The sequence below is a fragment of the Piliocolobus tephrosceles genome, chromosome 1, assembly GCF_002776525.5.
Source record: "Piliocolobus tephrosceles isolate RC106 chromosome 1, ASM277652v3, whole genome shotgun sequence".
NCBI classification, from domain to species: Eukaryota; Metazoa; Chordata; class Mammalia; order Primates; family Cercopithecidae; genus Piliocolobus; species Piliocolobus tephrosceles.
The window spans coordinates 99,197,786-99,210,534 of NC_045434.1; the positions used below are offsets into that span (position 1 = coordinate 99,197,786).

The following is a 12,749-nucleotide window of genomic DNA, read 5'->3' on the forward strand; positions in this document are numbered from 1 at the left end:
ATGCCCAGGTAATTTTTATTTTTTATAGAGACAGGGTTTCACCATGTTGGCCAGGCTGCTCTTGAACTCCTGACTTCAAGTGATCCGCCCACCTAGGCCTCCCACAGTGCTGGGATTACAGGTATGAGCCACTGGGCCCCGCCCAAAAATTCTCCTTTATGACTGGCATATTTCAGTTTTAATAAATAGTGTGTCCCTCTATTTGTAACCATTTTTTTTTAGAAATATCTCCTTGTATTTTGTGCTTTCCCTTTCCCAGCTGTGATGAGAAAAAGAGACTCATTTCTGTTTTGGTTCAGTGTCCTTGGAAATGCCCTACCTGACTCTGTGTCTCTCTCCTTTAATAAGTCACCAAAAAGATATTATCTGGTTCTTTTGTCTCAGTAAAATGTCTAGTAGTGGTATTTGGATCCCGAGACAATTCAGGGAAGTAGCATGTGCACTGTGTAACTTCCTGATCATTTTTAAACTGTGGCACAGAGAAAACCACACAAGTAAAGTTGTAAACAAATAAGGCTTCTTACAGCAAGGGGCAACTGGCCCTACCTGGCTATTGCTAGGCCTGAGAGCCACTCATTAGTTCTGCGTAGTGATAACTCATACAAGGCATGAAGGTGCTGCCTGCACACTGTTTGTGAAGCTCCTTTAGTATTGTAGAAAACCTAAGTCTTTAGTGTCAGGCAGACTCGGTTTCGTATTCTGACTCCACCACTTATTAACCATGTAGCTTTGGACAAATCGTTTTAACTTCTCTGAAGCTAAGTTCTTCATGTGCAAATGAGGATGATAATACTTATCTTCTGGGGTTGTTGAAAATTGGAAATAATGTGAGTCTAGTGCCTCCTCCGTAGTAATAATGTGAAAGGAAAATAAAAACTCAGGACTCCAATTCACTATGCCAAAAGAAAAAAAAAATTAAACTGAAAGCTGAGTCATGCAAGAAACTGACTTTCCTTTCGATCCTAAGCAGATAGCTACAGATAAAAGATTAAAAATCTCCACAGGTGGCCAGGTGTGGTGGCTCATACCTGTAATCTCAGCACTTTGGGAGGCCAAGGTGAGTGGATCACTTGAGGTCAGGAGTTCAAGACCAGCCTGTCCAACATGGCAAAACCTCAGCTCCACTAAAAATACAAAAGAAAAACAAATTAGCAGGGTGTGGTGGCAGATGCTTGTAATTCCAGCTACTTGGGAGGAGGAGGCAGGAGAATCGCTTGAGGCGGAGGTTGCTGTGAACTGAGGTCGCACCTCTGCACTCCCTCCTGGGCGACAGAATGAGACTCTGGCTCAAAAGAAAGAAAGAAAGAAAACTCCACAGGTTATTCTGTTTCTACCTTATCTTACATAAAGTGCCGATTTACTGAGAGTGAGACAATACTTATTTGACTATTCCCCTACCTGCTCCTTTTCCCTTCCAACATGTAGATTATCATACTCTTCCTCTTTCCCCTCCAGTCTGCTTTTCTTCTAAATATTGAAACCCTCAAATTCATCTTTGGAGAAAAGTCACAGACCACATACTGTTTCTTGTGATTCTGTATTTTGTTCTTCTGAGCATGTCCTTAAACTTGGCAAAATAAACTTCTAAATTAATTGCGACCTGTCTCAGATACCCTTTTTTTACAGTAAGAATTCATATGCTTACATAGTAACTATTCATTTTGGTTTCTTAGTGTGTTACCTATATATTGTATGCCTTTGTTTCTAATGATATTTATAAAGTATTGATGCCAGCTCATTGTTATCTCATCACCAGTTAAAAAAAATACTTTTTAACTTAAAAATTAGATAAGAGCTGGAGATGGATTTGGGGGTAGAACTGGGGCAGTAGTAAAAACGTGTGTCAGAGTGGGTGGGGCTGTTGAAGGTTTCTGAAGACCACAGAATGTGATAACAAGGTTTTACAGTGTCATTTCCTTAAGTATTAAAGTATTACAGCTTGCTTCCTGAGAGGGTATTTGGGAAAGAGTCACCAGAAAGGGGCCCCAGGAGAGATTCCAGAGCAACTCGTGTTCTGGAGATGTTGAGGGTGAGCAAATGGTGATGCGGATGGTGACAGAATGCAAGAAAAGGGAACTAGCATTCACTAGACACCCGCGATGTACCAAGCACTTTGCTAACCCTCATATTCTCTTTTACTTTCCAAAAACCTGTAGTACTGTAGTTCTCATCTAGAGGCAATTCATCCCCTAGGGAACACTTGCCAATATCTGGGGGTATTTTTGTTTTCACAACTCGGGGTGCCACTGGCATCTCACAGGTAGAGCCCAGGGGTGCTGCGGAACATGCTACAATGTTCAGGGAAGGTCCTCACAACAAGAATAATTTGGCCCAAAATGTCCATAGTGCTGAGGCTGAGAAACTGTGCTTAAATGGTAGGCACAATAATCTTCACTTTTACAGATTTGGAACCTGACACTCTGAGAAGCCACCTGGCATTCAAACCTAAACCTAACACAGCTTCAAAGCCCATGCTGTTTCACCATGCCATTGCGGTGAGAACAGGGATGGAAATGAGGGTGGCAAAAATGACCAAGATACAAAACCAGGGCACAGATTGGCGCTCAATAGATATTTATTGGGGTATTCATTAAATGGAAGAATGAATAAGAAAAAGAATGAATATGGGCAGGGGAATAATGAGGATGAGCGTGGTCATTCTATTGCCATCCTGACATACTTCCTTGTCCTTGTTCCACAACTCAAAAGTGAGTCTGGGATTATGACAATAGAGAAAATTAAATGCTGGTAGGTGGCCTGGAGCCCCCATGCTCAGTTTCAGGAGGAGTCCAGATTCCAGTGCCTGGGTCTCCAAATGGAAGTAGAAGTACTAGATTGCTGGTGTATGCTGTCCTCCATCACCCTTTCTCAGGAGGATAGAGACTGCAGCAGGAGGTTCTGAGCTGAGTTTTGGTGACCATTTCCCTCTTTCTCCCAGAGGCCCAGGCCAGCTGTGGCCTCAGAGGGAGAAGAAGGGAGTTATTTCTATAGTTTCCAAAATTTCTGTGAATTTGAATATGGGCTACGCCAGATTTATTCTGGGAAGCTCTGAATCTTCTAGGAGGGAACAACTGAGAGGAAAGAGGGTGGAAAGGGAGGAGCCTATGATAAAATAGAACATTTTTTTTTCGCTTCCTCTTTCAGACTCCAGAATTTGTTTGCCCTCTGGGGTAGAATCCGCCAAACTTCAAGAGAAGGCTGTGACTGCTGTACTCTGGGCACCAGCTCGCTCCAGGAAGTGATGGGAATCCTGTCATTCTTACCTGTCCTTGCTACTGAGAGTGACTGGGCTGACTGCAAGTCCTCCCAGCCTTGGGGCCACATGCTTCTGTGGACAGCTGTGCTATTCCTGGGTGAGTCAGGGCCCCCGGGAGGGAGAGAAGAACAGGAAACTCGGCTGGGGATAAGCCTGGGCAAGGATGAGGGGTGGCATGGGAAGCCCGTCAGGACACCCAGGGGAGGGAAGGCAAGCTGGTGAAGATGAAAACCTGATGACTCTGCTGGCTTTGGAAAGTCATCCAGTGTGGCAGAGTTCAGGATTTTTTCTGTGTCTTTCACCCAATCTCACTGAACACCCAGACTCTTGATGTTCTGTCACTTCCCACATCAGAACCCGCTGTGAGAAAAGTCTAGTAACCTATATTTGAATGACAAATGAATGGCCAGAGTGTTTGCCTTCTTTGAAATTTATGTTTCACGAAAGGCCGCATCTTAGGCAGGAGGGCCAGTGCTGCCTTGGATAAGGGGTAGGGAGGAAGTTATAAGATGCATTTTTGGGAGGAGGTGGCAGTGGCCATTCTCTGTGCCCCTGAAACCACTTCATGCAGCAGAAGCCTATCATCTTCATGTGTAAGAATATTCCCCTGGGCAGAAGCACAGGGAGATCTAGGTTATCCAGAGATCAGGGGCTCTGAGAATACACACACCTGGGTAAGTCTGGAGTGATGTGTTGTGGGAACCAGAGAAATCATGCATGCTTCTTTTTACCACACAGACCATGATGGGGAGGTACTGGATCTGATCAGCAAGAAAGCCAGGGTCTTAGGCCAAAATGGAAGGCTCTTTTTTGACCACGTTCTCAGCTGTTGGACAGGGGACAGGGACTGATCACGCTTGATGGTTTGAAAAGCCTATGGGAGGCCAAGTAGGGGAGACCTACTGCCAGGACTATCTCTCAAATCTCAATTCCTGGGGCTTCCCCCCTCACATTCTAGAGGAAAGCATACTGCCACTCATCTAAGTTGTGTGCTGTGACTGCTAGTGAAATCTGATCAGCTCTGGGGGCCCTCGGCTCTTGGCTGTCAATGCAGGATGATACTGGGCTACAGGAGAAAGAGGTAAGGAAGAGAAAGTATTCCTCCATGAATGGGATGCAATGGATTAAATTCGAAGAGAAAGTAAGGTGAACTACCTCATTTGTCATGTGGGGAAGCTCAGGCCTAGAGAGGCGATGTGCTTCTTTATCTCAGCTACTAGTGCTGCCAATGTGCCAGTTCCCTGGGCAAGATTCCTGGGAAAGATCTTTGGTATTTTCTCCCACTTGCCTTTTGCTAAATCATCAAGGATTTACCCTATTTTTTTCCACTCTTACTGGGGCTTCCACATTTAGGTCTTCATCACTTGATAACTCAATTTTTATAGCACCCTCTAATGGGGTCTTGATTGCTCCTGTCTCCCCTCCCCTGCATCCATGCTGCACACCAAGGCCATGGCATCTTCAGGTCCAGCTATGGCTGTGTTAGTGCATTTCATAAATGCCTTCTGTGCTACTCCATTGCCTACTGCAAAAACTCTAATTCTGCCCTGCTAACCGTGTTCCCCATTGCACCCCAAATGGATCTTCTTCTACAGCCAGGCAATAAGTACACTGCACTTTCTGTTTTTACCACCTTTGCTCCTGCTGATTCTCCAAATTCTATGTACAGGCACTGTTGTAGGACGTGGAGACTTATCAGTGAACATGACTGACAGCTTTCCTGACCAGAAATACGAGGTCAATGAACTGACTGTGAAGCAATAAGTACACCGGGTGGGAGCATGTTATTTACTACTATTTATTAACTGAGGAATGGATAAATAATTGGTGACGTCTCTCTCCTTTCCTCATCTTTTTATTTTTTTCTCTCCCTCTTCTTCCTCTTCTTTTTTCACCCTCTCTCCCACTACACCGTCCCCCTTGCCAATCCTACATACTGAGGTTTTTAGCTACCACTTCTATGTCAGTAACTCCTAAACCTATTTCTCTTGCTTGCTTCTGTCAAGTATAATTTTACATTTCCACTGCTGGTTGGACACCTCTAAAACGATTCACCAGCTCAAAAACAAAGCATATTCAAAATCCAACTTATCATCTCCTCCTTACAAATGTTCTTCTCTTGCTAACATTTGTATTTGTGTAAGCACAGCCACCCTTTTCCTAGTTATCCAACTTAAATCACTCCCACAGTCTATTAAATGCCAACTTCTCTCTGCCACTTAAATTCCTTCTGCATCTCTTTCCTCTTCTTCACCTCCTGTTGTCAATACAACTTTGGGCTCTCTTATCTCCTACCTAGATCCAACCAGTGAATGATTTCCAGAGCAATGGCACGTAAAATTAATATGGCTACTGTTCTCTTTGAATTTTTATCCCACTGAGTGATAATAAATGAAAAGTAAACAAACAAGAAGGCATAAGTACAAATGGAAAAGGACTATGAAGATGTAAATAGGGTATTGTGATAAGATTAGTTGTGGGGAAGGCAAGAGAGCAGCCTACTTTAAACAGGATGTTATGTAAAGAGTTTTCTGAGGAGGTGACATGTAAGCTGACGCATCGAGGACGCATTTCGGGGTAGAGGGATTGGCATACAGAAAATCCCCAAATTTGAAGAATGCCAGGAAGGCAAGTGTTAATGAAGCTCGATGAGTAGGGGAAGAGGGATCTGAGCTGGGGCTGGAGAAGTAAGCACGGACCAAATTGAGTAGGGCTTGTAGGCCATTTCCACTTTATCTTAAGACCAAAGAAAGGCAACTGAAGGCTTGTAAGCAGGGGAGTGACATCATCTGATTTCATTTTTTTTTTCTGTTTTAAGGAACTAGCTTCTTTGTTGAAAATGGATTGTAGGGGGACCATAAGAAGTGAGGGGACAAATTTAGATATGGGAAAAAGCTGATGGTGACCTAAACTGAGTAGTGGCTATAATGGGGGTGAAGAGAAGTTAGTGGGTTCGAGATCTAAGTTGGAAGCAGGATCAGCAAGACTTCCTGATGTGGAAGGGGCTGGATTTTGGGAGACAGACAGGTTAAAAGATGGCTTGCAGGTTTCTGGCCTATGTAGCTGGGTGGATAGTGAAGTTAGATATTGACATAAGGAAGACGGAGAGAAACAGAATGTGTCCACTTGATATGACAACACGAAGCCATTGGTGATTTTGCCAAGAAAAGTTTTAGTGTTTTGCTGAGGGCCAAGTCCAAATTGCAGAGAATTAGACAGTGAATGGAAGAAGAAATGAGGACAGCCTATGTAAGAAAAACAATGGAGAAATTTAGTTGTGAAAGGGACAAGAGAGGCCAGGCGTGGTGGCTCATGCCTGTAATCCCAATACTTGGAGAGGTCAAGGTGGGTGGATTACTTAAGGTTAGGAGTTCAAGACCAGCTTGGCCAACATGGTGAAACACCATCTCTACTAAAAATACAAAAATTAGCCAGGCGTGGTGGGGCATGCCTGTAATCCCAGCTGCTTGGGAAGCTAAGGCAGGAGGATTGCTTGAATCTGGGAGGCGGAGGTTGCAGTGAGCTGAGATGGTGCCGCTGTACTCCAGCCTGGGTGACAGAGTAAGACTCTGTCAAAAACAAAAACAAACAAACAACAACAAACCGAGTGAAATGGGGCAGTAGCTGGAATTATATGTGGTGTCAAGGAAAAGTTTTTTTGTTTCTTTGTTTTTTATTTTTAATGGAAGATACTGAAATAAATTTACCATTGATGGGAAGATCCAGCTAAGAGGGAGAAACTGGTGACGCAGAAGAGAAAGTGAATAACAGAAAGGGAAATCCTCGAGAGGATTAAAGGGAATGGGATCAGAGTACTTGCTTGAGACTGACCATAGATAGGAGGAGAGATACTTTCTCAAATGAAATGCAAGGAAGGAGAAGACAGGAGGAGATGCAGATAGACTGGTAGATTTAGTTGGGGGACGATGTGAGATTTTCTGTGTAACCTCTTTTGTTTTCTCTGTGAAATATGAGGGAAGGCATCAGCTAAAAATGAGAGGGGACTGGAGGCAGAGGGTGGGATGAGAAAGTTTGGGGAATGAGGAAAAGATGAATGTCACTACTCAGAGTAGCAGAGCAAATGTCTTGGAGAAAAGTCCACAATGGCAGCTCAGTGTCCTATTGAATGCGGTGATCACACATTTACTGCGTCAACAGTTTGCCTTCTTGTGTGGTAATTTCAGTAACACGCAATTGAGCAAGTAAAGGATGGAGAATACAGGTGCGTTTGGTAAAGATAGAGAAAGGCAACCGAAGTTAAGGGGATTTGCAAGGAGGTAATAATAGTGATGCCTCATTGAATTCAAGCTAGATGGGGGTGGGTGGGAGGTGAAGGCAAACATGTGCTCAAGGATAGACAGTGGTAAGACAGATGCTTTGGGGTTCTTGATAAGGTCAAAGATTATTCTGGGGGCTGTACTTGAGCAGATAAAGTTCATCTCCAAAGAAAGAAAGTTTACTGATGATGAGCAGTTCAGGGAGTGAAGAGGCCAGGTGTTTGATGGGTTATCCACATATTCTGGATCACTGCAGTCATCTCTCTTTTTTTTTTTTTTCTTTTTCTCTGACCTCATTCTTCCATCACAATTACTTTCTTTCTTAATTAATCTCTTTGGCATTTCCCCTGTTCCAATCTATTTGACACTGCACTTTCAGCCCCAATTTGAAAATTCTGAGTAACTTCCCACTGTATACTGAACCAAGGAGCGAACTTATAAAAAATTAACTTCAATTTATTTGAAATTCACCATGTGTCATGTAGCACACTAAATGCCTTCTCTGGATTATCTCATTGAATCCTTACAACAACCCTATGAGGTAGATACTGCTGTCATTATCTTCATTTGCAAACAAGGAAACTGAAGCAGAGAAAAGTTAAGTAATTTGTGAAAGGTCACATAGCAGTAGTGGAGTCAGCATTTAAACTCAGTGTGTGCTTTCCCCCAATGTCACACCACCTGGCACTAGGAGCCCTCCAGAGTATGACTTCTACCTTGCTTTGTCCCTCATTATTGGAAGTGCTTGAGGAGAGACCAGAAATCAAGTAGAAGTTGGGCTGCAATTTGCTGGGAATGTTGCCAAGTACCTGCTGCTCCTTCCCGTGGAATACCTCTTTCCTCTCAACCAAAATCCTATCAGTCCTGGAAGGTCCTTGATGAACCTGGAAGGTCCCGTCTTCTCCATGGAATTCTCCTCCTTTTGAACCCCAAACTCTCCCAAACACAGAGCCCTGGGATCTTTTCTTTCTCTGAACCTCCATAGCATTTTATCCATATTCCGCTAATGGCATCTCTTTTACATCAGATTACACATGTGCTTATCTTCACCGTTAGATTCTTGTCCTCAGTGGAAGTAGGGACTGACATTCTTTTCCCTTAGTAGAACTCAGCTTGCATTGCAGGGCAGTGGGAAACCAATGCAAGTTTGTTGATTAATGTTGTATTGCAAAGGAAGGAAGTGATTGGTCCAAGTGTATATTTCGAGGTATTGGAGCATTGGGACCAGAATCCAGTTCTCTAAACTTTGAAGCCAATGCTTTCTCCACATTGCCCCCTTTTCGCCCTTTGGTTCTGCTTCCATTTCCTTCCATACTTTTGTCCCTGAAAATATACACGCACTTGGAAGCTTCTTGACTTTCTCTCAGCCCAGATGCAAGAGAAGACCCTCACCCATGGACAGATGGACACACACACACACACACACACACACAGCTGTGATTCACCTAAGGACCCAGCTTTGCTTCTTTACCCAATAATAGCACCCACAAATCTCTACCCACCCTAGCCCACACTGCCTCTTTTCTTAACCCAGTGGCATCCCCTATCCCTGCATGAAGTCACAGATCTAGTGTCCTTTTGCAGTCTCTTTCTCCTTTTAAGAGATATTTCTAATAGCAAAAACCTGGAAGACCTAAATGCCAAGCAATAGAGTTGTTAAATAAATCACAGGACAGCCAAATAGTAGAATATAGTGTAGCCATTTAAAATGACAACATAGGTGCACGCGGTGGCTCACATCTGTAATCCCAGAATTTTGGGAGACCGAGGCGGGTAGATCACTTCAGGTCAGGAGTTCAAGACCAGCCTGGCCAACATGGTGAAACCCCTTCTCTTCTAAAAATACAAAACTTAGCAGGGTATGGTGACGCAGGCCTGTAATCCCAGTCCTTGGAAGGCTGACGCAGGTGAATCAGTTGAACCTGGCAGGCGGAGGTTGCAGTGAGCCAAGATCGCGTCATTTCATTCCAGTCTGGGTGACAGAGTGAGACCCTGTCCCCCCAGAAAGTAAAATAAAATAAAATAAAATAAAATGACAACATAGAAACAGATTCATCTACTAGAACTTGCATTGCTCAGTGAAAAATCAGGTTAAAGAACAGTTTTTAGAGTATATCCTCATGTACACTTAAGTATGTCTGTATGTGAACAGCATGTCTGTGTGTGATCACAGAAAAAAATCCAACAGGATGTATGCCAAGGTGATAATATTTTGCTCCTATTTTCTATTTTTCTGTAGTGATCGTGGATTACTTGTGCAATTTCTACCCCATTCCAACAAAAGAACAAATCTTGCTCTCAGGATAAACTCTGGCAAAATTATTTATACAGATGCATAAATCATATGTAAAGCCCAACAGAGACCTCTTTCCAGAGGCATATTTATTTTAATCACTCAAGAGGGTAAGCCAAAGGAAAATGTCACAAAACAGGTGGAAGAGGGTGTTATATAATTTTATTTCATTTTTGTATGTTACTGGGAAGGAGTTCTCAGTCCTTTCGAAAGTGCAGCTCATCCAGGCAGTCCCAGGGAATATGATCATGAGGGCTGTGCTGTAGATGAAGGGCGCTCTGGGCCTGGGCAGTCTCTGGGCCAAAGAGGGCAGGTGTTCGTTCAGACACTCCACTGTGGGCTGATCTTTGCTTTCTGTCTTACAGCTCCTGTTGCTGGGACACCTGGTAAGTACTCCACCCACAGCCTTTCCTTCCTCCAGGTCCCCTTTTCCTCTCCTCCCAGTTCCCTGTCTGAAGGTGCTTTAAATGTACCAGCAACTGAGCCCAGTCCTAAGTCAGGGCCAGGAAAGGGTAATTGCTCCCGAAGGATCCCCTGCTCCCTCTTCTGCTCTCCTTCTTCCGTTTCCTCCTTCCATGGAGGCAAGTGGTAGGCAGCCATGGTGTTCAAATGGCGGAGCTGTCACAGAAAATGAGAATTCTGACCTCTCTCTCAACTGCCTTCTGCTGTCCAAATCAAACCAAGAGCTTCCTCTCTCCAAATAAAGTTCAGGCACATGCAAAATCACATGGCCTGCATATGTTGTCCCCCTGTGTTGCTAAATCCTTGACTGTGCATGTTTCTGAGAGCTTCAGAGAGCCGTCTCTGTATACCTCTGGCTACACTTTCCTGAGCACTTCTGTGTTTGTGCCACTCAGCCTCCACCCCGCAGGACTGACCCTCCAGGTTTTCTCCCTCTCTCTTTATCCTTCTAAGGCCAGAGAGGCTCATCTCTGCTTGGGTGTGAGGACGGGCCATCTTGACATCATTTTTAAAAGTATACAGAATGACATTAGGTCAGAACGGAAACCTGATATCCGACTCCCCCATGCCTGCCATCTCCACCAGAGCCCCCACTTACCTTTAGTCAGCCCCAGAGAAAATTTATCTACCAGTGTCCAAACACCTTTGCTTATTGGGGAGAAAAGTTAGTCTCAAAAGAGTATGTATGTATGGGGTGTCTGTGTGTCTGTGGTGGTGGGGAGAGGTTGGTGGGAGAGAGAGAAAGAACTGGTGAGGATTATCTCTTGGTGAAGTATATGTATTTCTAGGGTGTTTCTCTTGCCCACTCCCTCTTCTCTTTTTCCCTGTCTGAATCCCTGGGCTCCCTGGGGCTCTTGTGGTGGGATGTATGAGCAAAAGCAACTGCCTTCAGCTGCAGAACCATTCTGGGCCTGGCTCAGCTTTTGGTGCCCCCAGTAGGCCCACAGGTGCTTCTGTGTCTGAGATTCAGGGCCTGCTCAGGCTCTTGGGCTTCCTCTTCCTCACGTTACCTCCTCTCTCTGCCCCTCAGCAGCTCCCCCGAAAGCTGTGCTGAAACTCGAGCCCCCGTGGATCAACGTGCTCCAGGAGGACTCTGTGACTCTGACGTGCGGGGCGGCTCACAGCCCTGACAGCGACTCTACTCAGTGGTTCCACAATGGGAATCTCATCCCCACCCACACGCAGCCCAGCTACAGGTTCAAGGCCAACAACAATGATAGCGGGGAGTACAGGTGCCAGACTGGCCGGACCAGCCTCAGTGACCCTGTTCATCTGACTGTGCTTTCTGGTCAGTGGAGGAAGGCCCCGGGGTGGACCTGGGAGGGCCAGGATGGTTGAAATCTGCTTTCAGGCAGAGGTTTGCAGGAAAGGGGGTGGCCTGCTTACTGGGAAGCATTAGTGTGAGTTGCCTCAGCGCATATCAATGGTTGTTTTTGCCTCAGTCCTGATTGAACAGATGGTTACCAGGCCACAAACAGGCAGCCAAGTGTGAGAGAAGCAGAAGGAAATCCCTACTGCATAAAACCCATTTCCATTTTAATGGCAGAATTGAAAAGCACAAACAGACCACAACTGGAATCCTAGCCCTGGAAATGACTCACTATACAAACATGATGAATTCATTTAACCCTTGAGTTTCCATTTCCTCACCTGCTCCATGGGGCACTAATGCCTCCCTCAAAGGCTTCTGGTGAGAATCAGTGTTTCCTTTCTCCACGTTCTCAGAGTGCTAGGTGCCCTTCTCTGTCTTTCTCTTCCACCAGCCTATGGGAAACCTAAGATGAAAGTCGTGTCTTATCCATCTTTGTATTTCCAGCATCTGAAACTGGGCAGAGCTTAGTAAATATTTTGCTGGAGAGGTTGATGATCTTACAAAGCTCCCATTGAAAGGTGGCTCTCTGTAAAGCAAAGTTGCAATGAGATTGTGATGAACATTGTCCTTGTTGCTTTTCACTTGATCCCCTCCCCTCACCTGAATAGCAAATTTTCCTCAAAAGTACACAGCAAATGAATGACCCACTGGTGACACTGCTGCCTTTGGACCCTGCTGGAAAGAAGCTCCACATTTATTAACATTCTCCAAATAAATTTGTCAAGTAGCATTCATCAGGTAACATTTGTTGCACATTCATGACTTTCTGCTGTCCACAAAGGCATATGTCCTTCTCACATGCAGACTCCTCAGTCAGACTGGATTCCTCCTTCCCTCCCCAACATGGAAGAGATCACATCTTAGGGTCTCTTGTGTTCTTCCTACAGAGGTCTGTCAGGCAGGAAAAGGCTGCAGCTGCCTTTCTGGGAGAAGAAGGAGATGAGTGTATCCTGAGCACCTACTATGTGCTAGGGCCTATTGTAGATACATGAAATTATCATGCCCATTTTCACAAATGAGGAAACTGAGGCTCAGAAGACTTAAATTGGGGCGGGCGCGGTGGCTCAAGCCTGTAATCCCAGCACTTTG

At 44.8% G+C, this 12,749-nt stretch overlaps 1 protein-coding gene across 4 annotated transcripts in view; it reads left to right on the plus strand.

Moving 5' to 3' along the window:
- The first annotated feature begins 3,144 nt into the window (after positions 1-3,144).
- Positions 3,145-12,749, plus strand: part of FCGR2B (Fc fragment of IgG receptor IIb) — a 15,620-nt gene continuing 6,015 nt past the window's right edge. For 2 of the 4 annotated variants that reach the window (XM_031936335.1, XM_026457045.1), the window contains exons 1-3: positions 3,145-3,353; positions 10,192-10,212; positions 11,319-11,576. In XM_031936335.1, coding sequence (XP_031792195.1) covers positions 3,242-3,353; positions 10,192-10,212; positions 11,319-11,576 — 391 coding nt within the window. In that variant the 5' untranslated portion in view covers positions 3,145-3,241. The remainder of the gene's footprint in view (positions 3,354-10,191; positions 10,213-11,318; positions 11,577-12,749) is intronic. The other 2 variants (XM_026457044.1, XM_026457046.1) reach the window with 1 other exon arrangement.